Below are 16,105 nucleotides of genomic sequence, written 5' to 3' on the forward strand. Positions count from 1 at the left end.
GTAGAATTTATTGTATATTTTCTAAAAAAGGAAAAATACAAAATGGAGGTACAAAAAAATGTTCTTATTGTGATGCAGATACTGTATATACATACAAATCTGCCCATAAAACTCGAACAAGAGCTCATGAAATGCTCATTAGTCATAACTGGGCTATAAACATAATGATAACATCTTACGAGAAGGGACAGCGAAGAGAAAACAATGCTTTTTCTAGTTAACACAAATGAAGAAAGTTCCATTGTTCAATGATAAACAAGTGAGACAATAAGCGACATAGGTAATATTATTCTTTATTTGTGATCACTCAAACTGAAACAAATGTGAAAGAACAAAAGTTTGCTTCACATGGTGGATGGAGAATATTTAATATAAAAGCCTAATGAAACACATTTGTTATTCAAACTAACCCAAAAGCATCCTATTTCACTAAATTGCCAAGCTTACCTTTCCAGGAAAATCCACCAACAAGAAATAATTAGCTAAACACTATAAACAAACTGATAAAATTAAGAGTGCTTTGCTCATCTCACTTACAGCGTTGCAAGGCTCTGCCCAGTCTTTGGATCCCAAAATTTAATTGGCTGCTGACTATCTTTACTTCCTGAAACGACTAAACCTTTTGTTGGATGCCAGTCTACACATTTCACATCTGCACCATGTCCTGTTGGAAAAATAAAAGTCAATTAAATTGTCTAATAATTTACATTTTTTAAAAAGTTACAATCTAATTTAATGTAAGTTGTGAAGGGATCTTCTAAACATTTTTCAGTTTAGCATTTAAATGACCCTAAATCTTATTTTTAAGAGATTATACGTTTGATTGTATCATTCCAAAATCATTTAACAGTCAGTTGCCTTATGGTGCTAGGAATCCTGAATTGTTTGTCCTTCTCTAGGACAAAGCCATATATATAAAAGCATTATGAGACAAACTATGTAGCTTTCCCACTAGCTAGTAATAGAGTTGAGGCTCTTTGAGAGACAGGTGCAAGTTTTATTTAAGATATAAAAATAAGGCACAAGCTAAATGCATCACATATGGTGTTTTTGTCAAAAATTATTCATAACTAGTTCGTATTTTCCCTTCATGTCAAACACCTCAAAGTTTTCCATCCTTATGGAAAATCCTTGCTCTATCTTTTATATGTTAAGATAAGGACGGGGGGCACATCTAGGTGACGCAATGGATACAGCACCGGCCCTGGAATCAGGAGGACCCGAGTTTGAATCCCGGCCTCAGCCACTTAACACTTACTAGCAGTGTGATCCTGGGCAAGTCACTTAACCCCAATTGCCTCACAAAACCAAACAAACAAACAACAACAACAACAAAAGATAAGGACTGGACCTGTAACTTCATTGTTTTAAGGAATGCCAAATGAGAAACTCCTTCTACCATGCAGGTTCTCTACAATTTATAGTCAGAGTTTGCCTGGAGCCCTGATAGGTTAAGGACTTATTCAAAGTCATACATGCAGTATATTTGAAAGGTAGGACTTGAACCCAGGTCTTCCTGGCTCTAAGGCCAGATCTCTATCCACTAGGCTATGATGAATGGTTTTTAATGAAAATTCAAAAACATGAAAATCAACACTTACAAAAGAAAAAGTGAAAGGATTCTTTGTCTTACAAAAGGATATATGATTGTACATGTATAACCTATATCAGATTGCTTGCTGTTGTAGGGAAAGACAAGGGGAGTGAAAAAAATGTGGAACTCAAAATCTTATAAAAAACGAATGCTATGGGGCAGCTAAGTGGCACAGTGGATAGAGCACCAGCCCTGGAGTCAGGAGGACCTGAGTTCAAATTTGGCCTCAGACACTTAACACTTATTGGCTGTGAGACCCTGGGCAAGTTACTTAACCCCAATTGCCTCACCACAAAAAAACAAAACAAAACAAAACAAAAACCCAAACAAAAACACACGAGTGTTGAAAAATATCTTTACATATAATTGGAAAAAATAAAATAGTATTAGGTTTAAAAAGTATAATGCAAATTTCCTATCAATGGCAAATTTACTAAAAGAAACAATATTTACTTGTAACTTAAATTAAGAAAATAATTAGGAATCTCCATACCTCTCTCTACTACCAAGTTTAAGCATAGTGTCTTTCAACTTTTAGAAGAAACACAAGAGAAAAAGATGAATACAAGAAAAAAATAAGAAAAGGAAAGATTATAAAAGTGTCTGATATTATTTGCACCTACTCAAAAGAAAAAAATGAATTAAAGTAAAAAAAATTGAAATTTGACATTTTCTACTTCCTTTTACTTGACCATGAGACATATAGTATAGATGGGAATAGCTACCATTGTCAAATGAAGTCCAATAATACTTAAGTCTTTACTTGGGAAAATTATTATCTATATTAAGTAGGTTCTTATTTTTTAAAAATTCCATTTACAGGAACACATATATATGTCAAGAAAAGTAGACCTATGCATATTGCTAATTTTCTGAGGACTACTATACCCTTCAGAAAAATGGTTTAAAAATATTTAACCTGTAGGTGTTGACTGTGAACAAAGAATGCATCCAGAAAAAACTACTGCATGATTTCAAAATCACTCTAAAAATATTTTGATCTGAATTGACTCCAAATGTGTGTAAATGGTCTAGTCCTATCAATTCCCATCAGTTATTAATCACAGGTGATATATCCATGATCCTCCCTCCCTATGACAACCCTGCAATCTCATAAATGAATGTTCCAAGAATGCAGGTTGTAACCCATCCACAGCTGCCCAACCTGTGTAACAGTTATCCATTTGCTCCCCAAAGTTTACCACAAGTGATACATTCAATATATTGAGGGCCTTCCTTGCTTTTTACTGACACCTTGAAGATACCAATGAAGATACCTTCATCACATGACCAGCCCATCTTCTCTTATCAGACATTTCCTTGATGTCATCTTTAGTCCTGGTACTCTTTGAAGTTGCTCATGCGTTACACATTGCAGCCTACACACACACTCACCACATATCTCTCTGTTGTTCTCTGCTGTAATGATATACTACTAGAACACTGCTTTTAAAAAGAGATGCCTTTGTTTCTGGAAGATAAGTTTACTAAAGAAAACTTTGCAGTTTCCCAGTCACAGTGTAATCCAGGCTGGTCTCTACCACCTGTTTAATTCCTGGCCCAACTAACTATCCATTTGAATTGTCTGTCCCAGATAATACATACTGATAGACAAGTTCCACCGAATTACATGCCATAATCTGGGCAACAAATATTTTTCATCCACTGGTTCTTTCCTGTCTGGATGAGCTGATCGAACTCTTTTAGAGGGCTACAGATCCCCCATAATCCTCTGGGATTTGATGCAACCTGCACAATGTCATTTACATTCAGGAATATCTGGAGGACCTCACCATCCACAAGGAATCCTTCAAAATACACACTGCAAAAGATCTCTTCCATCACAATGGCAAACACATTTCGCAAGCATACACTGTCTTGCTTTATGCCTCATCTGATGTTTGTGATTAGAGAATGGTTAAACAATTTATTTTTGTTGTGTCTTTAAATGAATCTTGAATGATTTTGATATATAAATGATAGAAGACTTGTTATAAGAGTTTTTAACTGTTTTGCTCTACCAAGTCAAATCCCTTTTCATTAAATGATAAAAGCAAAGTAGGAGCTTGTATTCCATGTCAGTAGTGACAAAGCCACATATTGATTCAGAAAACCACAAAGTAATGTTATCTATGTTATATTTATTTATTTTGTTAAATATTATTAAACATTTCCCAATTAATCTGGGTTCTGGCTGCACTCAGGAATTTTGTTTAAGTATGACACCTCTCCTCTACATCCTATTTAGAAAGATGATGTTATATTACTTCTAAAAGACTGTTTCCTGATAATCTCATCAACCTTAATGCAATTGTAGATAATTAAGATTCTGAACAGATGGCAATGTAAAAATATAGGTGGATAGTTGAGGTTGTTTTGTAAGCCTTGGTATCTTTCAGAGGACTTGTGAACGATCCCTCAACAACCTGCAGAATTATTATAGATCTCTTCTGCAGCCACAGACATGGACCTCTCTGTACACTTGGTTCAATCCAATAGGTTACCCATTTCTACCTCTTCCATAAGCACATCCATAAATATAATGTTAAAAGTCTAAGTGTGTTGATTGCATTGTCCTTGATGATTTTTAAAAACCTTTGTAGGTCTTTTTCCTTTTTGTTGCTGTCCTTAGTATTTTTATCCTTTAAAAGTCCTGGCTTGATTTTTCTCAGTTGGCTCTTTCCCCAATGTTTTGGCAAATTGATTTTACCCTCTATTATTTCTCTTTGTTTTATGAGATAATATAGCTCATAATGAATCATCATAATGTTTTCATAAGATCTCGAAATTGAGATCCTATTCTAAAGTAGTAATGTCTTTAGTTAACATCTTTCTGCTTGGCAAGTAAGTGAAGTGCTTGCTGTCCAGAGTACATTTTAGGTTTTTTGGTTTTGATATAGCAATTGATTTACATTAGTTGAATGGTATAAAATTATTATAAGTGCTGTCCTGTCATTCATTTCTGCTGTCCATTACCCATTTTTCAAGATCACTTGATCTTGATTGATAGAATTGGTTGAATTATATCTATCATTTTTTTTATTATTCTGTCTTTTGTTTAGTAATTCTGATCTTAATCAAATGAGTGGTTTGACAGTACACGTGGCTAATTCATGGGTGACTTCCACAAAGAGGAATTTTTCCTGTTAAATATAATCAATTTAATTCTACTCCTTGCCATATATATTGCCTAACTTTTTTTCTCAGAAGAGTTTATGATGTAATGATAGATATAATATTTTTGTGTAGACTACAAACTTTTGGCCTTTCTTTTTGGCCTATGCTTTCTGACATAATTCTCCCCATGCTTGCCTAATTTACCACATTTGTACTTAAGTCAATGTATTAGAGTATGTTCATATAATTTGGAAGGAGGGTTTTACAAAGTTCTCCATAGAATTTCTCTACCTCCTAATATTCTACAACCAATGTTGGTGCATAAGGTGCAATTTTTTCATGGTATTTTTGAAAATATTATCAATACTGCAATATAGGATGATCAAATGTCCCTTGAAATAATATTTCTTGGGGCAGCTACATGGCGCAGTGGATAAAGCACCAGCCCTGGATTCAGGAGGACCTGAGTTCAAATCCGACCTCAGACACTTGACACTGGGCGAGTCACTTAACCCCAATTGCCACCCCCCCCCCCACACACACACAAAGAAATAATATTTCTTGTTGCCTTTGAGCATAACATAAAATCAACTCTTTGCGTCTCTAAGGAGTACTTTTAAGCTACACCTTTCTTCTGCTTTTCTTTAAAGTTAGAATGTCAAAATTATTTAAGATTCATCTCTTCCAGCAGTATGATTACTCAGTGATCACTGGGTAAGGATCTCATATTTAAAGTGTCAATAGTCAAATCAAAACTCCAAGTTATACTTAAAAATGTGTGATTCTTAATACATTCTTCTACTTTCTGGCCACCTTAAGGGTACCATCCCTGAAATGTATTAAAGATCACAAAGGATTTAATATTTTTCTTTGTTTCATTGGTTGTCATAGCCAAAGGACTGACACTGTGGCAATGTCAGATTGATAACACTTTGCATATTTTAAGAATATTTTGGGGGGCAGCTGGGTGGCGCAGTGGATAAAGCACCGGCCCTGGATTCAGGAGTACCTGAGTTCAAATCCAGCCTCAGAAACTTGACACTTACTAGCTGTGTGACTCTGGACAAGTCACTTAACCCTCATTGCCCCGCAAAACAAACAAACAAAAAAACAAAACAGGTTATTGAACCTGAGAGGGAAAAGGGAAGAAATTAATCATATTTCCAAACAATCTCTTGGCCCACCCCTTCTTCTTCTTCTTCTTCTCCTCCTTCCAATAATAAAAAAATAATAATAATAAATAATAATAATAACAGCAATTATATAGTGCTCGAGATTTACAAAGTGCTTTAGAAATATCATTTCAGTTTTTTCCTCACAACCACCATGGATGATTGGTATCATTTTTAGCCTCATTGGACAGATGAGAAAACTCAGGCAGACAGAATTTGTGACTCACCTAGAAAACAGCCACTAAGTGTCTGAGGCCAATTTAAACTCAGATCTTCTTGATAACAGGTCCAATGTGACATTCACTGCCATACATAGGAACAAGTAATAGAATTCTTTGTTCCTTATAAGTTAGTAATTTACAACATGGGAGTCTAAGTCTAAGATCTAGCACAATACTCTCCCTCCAACCCATCCTACAGCAATTGGCCTAGACTCTCCAATTCAAAACATCTGAAGAATTATTTACCTAGAACAATGCCTCATCTGATGCATAAGTTAACAAGTTACTTAATATTCCATCTTCCAATGACATGGAAGAACAGAGTGAACTATGGAACTATGATAGCATTTTTCCAAAGAATTTCACAAGTGATACTTAGGTAGAGTTCAGAAACTGCCAAACTTCATTTTTAATTTGAACTCTTAGGGCCTGCAATGGGAATATGAACATTTTAAAATTGCATTTATGCCAAGTTCTAAACTGCTGACTCGCAAATAAACTTGTGGAACAATTATAGGATACCTCTAGAACTGAAAGGAACCTCAGAGGTCATTTAATTCAACTCCTTCATTTTATAGGTAAAGAAAGTGAAGCCCAAGGAGGTTAGGTAACTTACCTATGTTCTACTGAAAGAATCTCTGAAATGGAAGGCATCTTAGAAAGACAAAATGAGGGCCACGAGTTCAGGGATTAGCTTGAGTTAACACAACTAATTGGTGGCCAGAGAAACTTATGTACATAGTATTATAAGAACTTAGTATTATTTTTCTTTTCCTTTTAGAATTAAAAATTTGCCCTCACTTCTAGACAAATAGCAGAGCCAGATGACTCATAATTGTTCTGATATTGATGAAAAGAAAACCAAGAACATACTAAAAGCAAAAGATGAAGATTTCTAAACTTGGTAACATCTCCTTAGACCTCATAGTCTTCACTATCTAAATTGGAATATGTAAAAGCAAAAGCATATTTAGAGCCTTTGAAAAGATCTATGTGAAACATCACAAAAGAATGTAAGCTTTTGCTATTGATATAAGCATTGTAATTCAAAATGTAATCTAAATGATTTAGATGACTTGATGTTAAGCACCTGAAGACTGTAACTAAAAAATGAAGGTAACAGGAAGGTCTCCCATGGCAACATGAAAATGTATTTTATGGAGCCAGTAATTTGATATATAAGTACCACTGTAGTAGCATTAGTAGCAGTAGCAGATGGCAGAGTGGATCAAACTGTAGACCTGGAGTCAGGAAAACCTGAATTCAAATCTGGGCTGCCACACTTACCACCTGACCCCGGGCAAGTTATTTGTCCTGTCTGCCTCAGTTTCTTCAATGAGGATAATAGCACCTATTCCCATGGGGTACTGTAAGGACAAAATGAAATATTTGCAAAGTGCTTAGCACAGTGCCTGGCACATAGCTGGAATTATATAAAAGCTGGTTTCTATCAATATCATTATTATTGTTGTTGTTTCGCAGATGAAGAAACCAAGGCTGAGCGTATAGTGAGTGGGTAAATTTCTAAGAACTTGTCTTCCAAATAGCTAAAAGCCTTACAGAGACTAAGAAAAATAGTTTCAGAACAATGTAAAACAATTTAAACAACAGTTTAATCACCAATGACAAATACTGTTGAATGTTATAGCTATATTTTGAGCTGAGTTAAGAAGCATGTAAAAGCAATGTTTTTAAGCTATGGCTTTAAAAATTTAGGGATACAGAGACTGCCATGAGGCTAAGTTCTTCTAAATAGCTATGTAGACTTTCTGTGGCTCCACCCTTATTGCCACAGAAATAAGGAATTGTAAGAATCTGAACAAGAGCTTCAAAAAGTGAGTATTATATGAATGACTGACAGACTCCATAAATACTGGCTGCATCCACAAAGCAATTTTTAGGTATGCTGCTTGCAGAGACTTGCACCAAAGCTTCTTACCTAAATTTTCAATTATGAACTCTAAACAAAAGAAAATGAAAACTACCTGTGTAGCTTTGGGCAAGTCTCTTAATCTTTTCTATGTATTTAAGAATCTAAAATATCATCATGTGGGGCAGCTAGGTGGCGCAATGGATAAAGCACCAGCCCTGGATTCAGGAGGACCCGAGTTCAAATCCAGCCTCAGACCCTTGACACGCACTAGCTCTGTGACCCTGGGCAAGTCACTTAACCTTCATTGCCCCACAAATAAATGAATGAATGAATAAAATATCATCATGTACACGAAATTCATTTAAAGTTCTAAGCAAATTAACTGATTGTGAACTTGGAAAATAATACAGTCACAGTTCTAGGGGTGAAAGGGACCCCAGAGATCATATAAGCATAAAAGTATGTGATTATATGAATTAATCCCAACCTTCTCATTTTAGAAGTGATGCAAAAAAGTGATTAAAATGGAAGAAACAGGGGCAGCTAGGTGGCACAGTGGATAGAGCACCGGCCCTGGATTCAGGAGGACCTGAGTTCAAATCCAGCCTCAGACCCTTGACACTTACTAACTGTCTGACCCTGGGCAAGTCACTTAACCCCAATTGCCTCACCAAAAAAAAAAAAAAAAGGAGGAAGAAACAAAAAGTCTAACAGGGCAAAAGGGAAAAGAATTATCTTCTCTATCAATTATAGTTCAGCTACTATATTTGAAATATTAGTCCTAAATAAATATGCCATATGAGAAAACAGAAATACTAAGTACCAAATAAAATAAAGATGGGAGGAACAGTGAAACTATTTCAAATAAAGCAAACATCTGTACCGAAGCAACACAACATTTAGGGTGTTGAGGGATAGAGTTCAGAGATAAATCTATATGGGGAAAAAAAAATCTCAGAAACTTTATTGCTATGGAAAGTAATCAACAAAATACTAATGACTACTGGAACATATACCTACTACTCTTACAACTCTACAAAATATTTAAGAACTTACAAACTCATCAAGGTATGAAGAAAGTATGAGAAAGGTCACAGACCTTGAAGGTATGAGATAGGTCACAGACATGAGTCAGACAACATGGGTTTATATTCTGGTTCTGACCTGTGTGATCTTGGACAAATCACAACTTCTGTGGGCTCCAGTGCTAAAATATGGAGGTCAGACTAGATGGCCTCAAAGGTCCCATCCAGCTCTACATCTACATTCCCATGAACAAGAAAGGTCTTTCACATACTCCAAACTGCAGATGACCTTATGCTTACTTCATCAAGCTGTAGAACATTACGGAGACTCCTAAAGGAGAACCACATCATTCAAAACAATATGTACTAGCCATAGTGAAAATGAAAAATCTTGTTGATCCTTCTGTGTTGAGAGAGAAACAATGGGGGTGGGGGGTGGTTGGAGAGAAAGAAGAGAGCAGGCTGAACTGCTTAAGGCCAACTGAACTTCTTTAACTGGCCCCAATCTTCTCCCTAAGCAGAAGCCCATTTTTTACGATGTTTTTCCAGTAATGCTGTATAACTCAATCATAGAATACGACAATCAGTGAATTCATATGCACTCCAAAGACTTAAGTTTCTGGTCATCCAAAGGCCAGAGAGGTAATGTGCACATGCCTAGATTACAACACATTCCCAACTTAGAATTGCACAAGTGAGTGTAATGAATGTCATTAGAGAAATATACGGCTGGAAAACGTAGGTGTGACATTTGGGAACAAGGGATAAAATGATGGAAGGGTCTACTGGTATTCACTCAATGTTAAGAAAAGTAGAAGGCCCCCTGTAGAATATTTACAGGAGAACATGGGTAAGTTGTAAAGAATCTCAAAGTTATGGATAAATCTCAATCTGTATCTTTGAGTATCCACATAACAAAATCATAGATCCATTCAAATGTCTGTCTATAATTGAGAAATTTTCCTTCAAAGGATATTATTTTATACTGGTATTACAAATATTTACAAGATTAAATAATGAAAAGCACTTATTCTTCACTGTAGACAAAGCTATTCTTCACACTAAACAAAGGACCCAAATCACAATATTTAACACTTGGTAAGGGACCTTAAATGGTAATATATTTTTATTTCCCCTCATATGCCAGGGAGTGACTTAGAAAGAAAATCTGTAATAGTTAAAGGACTTTAGAGTTGATTTGCTTTTTTTTTTTTTAATTCATCTAATAAAAGACTCTTACTTGGACAAAATTATTTCAAAGTGCTCCTTTTAATTCTTGAGGTTAAATGGCTAAAGTAATGAAGTCAACTGAATTTTTATCTGATCTGGTGCTTATTTCATTAGTTTAATGAGAAGTAACTAGTGTGGTTTTTTTTTTAGGATTTTGTGCTATTGTTTTAGCTACATAAAAGGTATTAGAGTACACCTAAATGATCATTTGTACATTTTGAAGTTCAAAGAGGTGTTTAAATTGCTTTATAATCCTAACAGCAACCATCTCATAGGGTGGTTGTGAGGAGCAAATGAGATAACATTTGTAAAAAGCTGAAAACCTTAAAACACTAATAAATGCTAGCTATTACTACCATTAAGATGAATCTTTGCAAAGAGGTACTTGCCAAGACTACACAAACAATTTAATTCAGGGAAGCAGAAAATGATTTTGATTTTATTCATTTCAATTCATGATCATAATTAACAAACATATACTGATCATGTACCGTGAACGGGACACTTATGGTTTGTCTCGTTACAGGAAAATAGGTGTTTTTTAGAAAAATGTTAAAACAAAGAACTGCCAGGGAATTGGGGGGGGGGGGGAAGAGAGGGAGAGGGAGAGGGAGAGAGAGAGAGAGAGAGAGAGAGAGAGAGAGAGAGAGAGAGAGAGGGAGGGAGAGGGAGAGGGAGAGGGAGAGGGAGAGGGAGAGGGAGAGGGAGAGGGAGAGGGAGAGGGAGAGGGAGAGGGAGAGGGAGAGAGAGAGAGAGAGAGAGAGAGAGAGAGAGAGAGAGAGAGAGAGAGAGAGAGAGAGAGAGAGAGAAACACACACCTTGGGAGGCAGCTAGGTGGTGCAGTGGATAAAGCACCGGCCCTGGATTCAGGAGGACCTGAGTTCAAATCTGACCTCAGACACTTGACACTTATTAGCTATGTGATCCTGGGCAAGTCATTTAATCCTCATTGACCTGCCCTCCCCCCCCAAAAAAACACCTTTACTAAATTGTAAACCCTAACATATTTTTTAAAGTAAACCCTAATATATATTTACACTATTGTTTAAACAAATTTATACACTAAACTTAAAGGCAAAAGAAAAAAAAATCCCTTCTAGTCAGACCAATTACATAACCATATCTGAGTTTGTGATATTCATAACAATTGAAGAAACAATATATTATTCAGTTTTTAAATCTTAATTCTATCAAAATAATAAGACAGTCCCCTGAACATCTTTAAAACCCAAATTTGAAGTAACTGGGTGGAAAATATTTTGGGGTCTTTAAACCTTCTATGGTTGTGAAGGCTATGTTGTTTTCTGAAGCTCAGTAGCCTAAAAGATAATAGTGAGAGGTTAATTAAACATATGCAGCACAACATTTCCTTTAAAGGAAAGACTATGGACATTAAGCACTCTTCGAAAGTCTGTCTGAAAATCTCTACTCTAAGAAGATTTATTAGAAGGCTTGAAATTGTGTTCATCCCATTTTATTTTCAAAAGGGGGGTGTCAATTTTATCAATAAAAATAAACATTTGATATCATTGCCTTTTTTACACATTCTTACAAACAGTAGCATGATTTTTAGATACAGAAAGGAAAACAGCAAATAAATAATCCAAGTACTCCTTTGTACAGTAACAGTAGGGAAAATGCTACTAAATAAAATATCAAATATTACAATAACAAAAAACTAGTTCCAAACAATAAGATGAAAACCTCAAACCTCCCCAACATAATATCATAATAGCTGTAATTAGGGAGGAAGGTGGTGAAAGTGATCCACAGTTAGCTTCTTTATTACAACCAGAAAGTAAAATATCAATTAGAAGAAGAGCAATATACTCTTTAAATAAGTGGATATGATTCAAAAAATAAAAAGTATTTTAATTCTGAATCATTAAAGAAACACCATCTAATTATCAAAATGTTAACTCAATGTGAAGTATAAATGACTATATTCATTGACCATTATAAAAAATTATACAATTTGCCAAAATGATAAAATAAGGTTCTGAAAATGTTACATATTGTTTGAGCACAAGAGATATACACAGTCTAAGATCAAGTTTACTAACTTTTCCCACAGTCACTAAGTTAATAAATGGCAGTGCCAGTAGTTGAACTAAGATCTGACTTCAAATCCAACACTCCTGCTATGGAGCTATGTTGTCAACTAAGCACATAAAAAAATGAAAACTTAGAACTCAAATGTATTGAAAAAACAGATCCATTAACCTGAGAGTGCTGATTTTTCTGCCAAGTATTTTGTTTTCTTGAGAGAATAGTCAAGTATAAGGGCATGTGCACAACACACATGCGAATACACACTATGTCAACAATGTAAATAAGAACTGGTCAAATACCAGGGACCTAAAATAAATCATGCTGTGGGTAAATACAATTAAAATTTAAAATATCAGTCATAGGACTAGTGCTGCATACCTTGGGCTCAGATTGGACATTATCCAATATTGCTATGTATGTGATTAATATCTTGGGGAGAGCAAAAATTAAGTAAAGGTAAAGTTTCCTCAAATCTACATGAAGCAAAGCTGTAAGTCCTCCAAAAAAAAAAAAAAAGAGGGGAGAAAAAGGGAATGAAAAGAAGAAAAGAAACCTCATTTGCATCTTAGATCACAGTGCTTATAGGTGAAAGGGCTTTAGAAAATATCTACAACACTTTATTTTATAGGTGTGTAAAACAAGGCACAGAGTTTAAATGAACACCCAGGGTCACACAGGAAACAGAGCTAGAACCTAAACCCAAACTTTTACTCCAAATTTGCAGTCTTTCCAAGAGATTCAAAATATACTTCCTTCTCCACAGTAGTAAAAAGAGCAGAAAAACAAATTTCATAGAAAGCACTGACATCTTTACTACTTTTTAAAAATCTGAAACTGATAAAATGTAAAAATATCATTAAGTCTGAGAATGTGCCAGACTGCCTCCATGTACATTTTCCTATGCTATAGTAATAAGTAGTTTTCAGCCAGAAAGGATAAATATGAGAAATTACATTGTGCTATATGATGCTTTTCCTGCATTGTCCTTAAAAGACAATCAGGGGCATGAAGTTAATTTTCAGCTAGAGAATAGAAACAATAAAATTTCCACAGAACTCCTTTTGTTTCCTTTTCTTTCCAGTTTTTTTCAAAAACCTACATGGCAATACCATCTTTCCAAAAACTTTTTGTCATTATTCTTAGAGTAGCTGTGTATCCTAAACAGCTTTCAGTGCTAATTCAGACAAATAAGTGGTCACTTAAAAAAAACCCAACCAAACAAAAAAACACCTGACTACATCAGTCTGCTAAAAATATTTCCCAACTTTTCAAGCACACCAAGTCTAACAGAATTAATCTGTTTACTGGTAGTAAGAAAAGCACTGATAGCTTTTGTAAAGAAATGGAACACAAATAGTTTAAGCCTTCCTTAGTTTTATCATATATAAAATGAAGGAGCTGAATGAGATCATCTCTAACGCTCATTCCAGCTCTGAAACTGTTTCTATAAGTCTTCTAAGCAAGCAAAAGGGGGGGGGGGGGGAGAATGGTAATCAAATTTAAAAAAAAAAACAACAATTCAGTAGGACAATGAAAAATTAACAAAATCAAAGGAAAAAAGAGAAAAATGACTAACATTGCCAGAACTAAATGCCCCCCTCACAATGCTCACAGCACTTTCCAGATCAAATGCTTTGAGAAAAAGAAACTTCTGAATGACATTTGTACTACCAACCTTATAGAATTGGTGTAACAATAAAACATAAATAAGTTCTAGGTCTTGGTGTATCACAGAAAACTCAACCAAGGAGCATAGTTACAGTTAAAGTTCATCAATAAGAACAAGAGGGGGTAGAAAACAAAATAAAAGAAGCAAAAGAAGTTGCTCTTTAGTAAATTACTAAGCATTTTTCCTTACAGGAACAATATAATAATGTGATAACAGAGATTTTTTAAACCAAAGAATGAAAGCTATAACAGATCCACTGAAGCAAAAAACAAATTCTGCACAAGTCAGAGCTTATGGCAGAAGGAAAAAAAAAATTCTGAATCCAAGTATTTTATAAGAATCATCACATATTCCTGATTCTGATTCTCTACCATCATCTTTCCCTCTACTTTATCACACAGGATTAAAAAATATAACAAGCAAAGAGTATTTCAAAGTCTTAAATTCTCATGTCTTACAAATTACTTAAGCATCAAGTAATCAGATCTCTGATCTTGGCCAAGTTACTTTGCCTTCTTCATATGGAGGGAGCTGGACTAAATGACTTCAAAGGCCTCATTCATCATTCAATGTACTGTATTTATGATTCAAATGTCAAATTGTTTGCATTTTCTCCCCACCTTTAATATAGTTAAAGAAACAATGAGAAAAGTAGGAAAAGAGCAAATTGAGGTAGAGCTAAAAGTAAAGTACTCTGAAAATCCTGTGTGGTCTTGGATAGTAGAAGGATATGTCAAGATAGCACTTAAATTTTCTGGTGGCTCACAATGGGTAATACAGGCAAGGTAATTTTGTCCAGCTACGCCTAAGATGTCCTCCATGCCTCCTCTTTTTGAATATATTTTTGTCAATGGTTAAGTAAAATCTTTTGCTGACTGTTTGATGACAGCTTTCACTTTGCTCCAATACTGAATCTAAGCTACCTATGGACTGGCTTGAGACAAACCCAGCCCAGAAGAAGTGGTATAATGCTACAGGACTGGAAAACAACGGGGCTTATTAAAGTGGAAATGATCAGTGGAGAGGAACAAGAGATCAGACTGGCTTTGGTGTGTCTGGGAGCTCTTTTAGTGATGTTTCTAGAAATGGTAAAACCTTATTACATCGCTGAGACATTAGAAAATAAAGTGCTGGGAAGAGCAGGAAGAGAACTAAAAATTATTTTGGATTTCAAAGGACTGCATTGGTTAAAACGATTCTGAAACCAAAAACAAATGGGGCAACACTAAGAGCACTAGGCCCAGATGAACTATTACAGAAAGTGGGACACTATTAGTAATCTTTGAAAGACCATGAAGAATGAGGGGTACTTTAAGTTTGGAGAAGGGCATTCTCTTTTACTCATCTACACCACGATACCCAAGGAAATAAATAAGAATTATAATAATAATTGGCTAACATTTATATAGCACGTACTATATTCCAGGCACTGTATTAAGTGCTTTACATTATCTCATTTGAGCCTCACAACCACCCTAGGAAGTAGGTTCTACTATTATCCCCATTTTAAGATTAGGAAACTGAGGCAGACAGAGTTTGAGTGACTCTCCCAGTCACAGAGTTTCAAAGTGTCCAAGGCTGGGTGTGAATTCAGGTTTTCCTGAGTCCAAGCCTAGTGCTCTATTCACTGCGCCACCTAGCTGCTCTTAGAGGAAAAGTTGTAAAAAAGAGCTTCTCATTTTGAGGTGGCAAAAAAATGGAAACTTATCATCAACTGGGGAACAGCTAAACAAATTGTGGTATATGAATATGATAAAAGCACTAGGGTGCTGCTGTAAGAAATGAGAAAGATTATTTCAAAGATATGGGAAGATTTGTATAAATTGATGCAGCATGAACAAAAAACAATTTTTTTAAAGACTTTACTCTGATCAATTAAATGATCAACCATGATTCCAGAGGTCCAATAAACAATGCTACCCACCTTGTAGGGCAGCTAGTTGGTGCAGTGAGTGGATAAAGCACCTTGTAATAAATAATGGATTATGAAGCAGAATAAACTCATTTTCTGACATAACCAGTAGGTTTTGGTTTCTTATTTAGTGGGTGGGGTAAGGTGGAAGGAAAAAAATTCATGCTTGTTAATAGAAAAAAAAATTTTAATTAAAAAAAAAAGGCCCAACAGGAGGAAACACGATACATTCTTCTTAAA

At 35.2% G+C, this 16,105-nt stretch overlaps 1 protein-coding gene across 3 annotated transcripts in view; it reads right to left on the reverse strand.

Annotated features, from left to right (window-relative positions):
* Positions 1 to 16,105, reverse strand: part of WDR33 (WD repeat domain 33) — a 127,003-nt gene that overhangs the window by 31,343 nt on the left and 79,555 nt on the right. For all 3 annotated transcript variants that reach the window (XM_043996590.1, XM_043996589.1, XM_043996591.1), the window contains exon 8: positions 538 to 664. In XM_043996590.1, coding sequence (XP_043852525.1) covers positions 538 to 664 — 127 coding nt within the window. The remainder of the gene's footprint in view (positions 1 to 537; positions 665 to 16,105) is intronic.

Source organism: Dromiciops gliroides, chromosome 3, assembly GCF_019393635.1.
Source record: "Dromiciops gliroides isolate mDroGli1 chromosome 3, mDroGli1.pri, whole genome shotgun sequence".
Taxonomy (NCBI): Eukaryota; Metazoa; Chordata; class Mammalia; order Microbiotheria; family Microbiotheriidae; genus Dromiciops; species Dromiciops gliroides.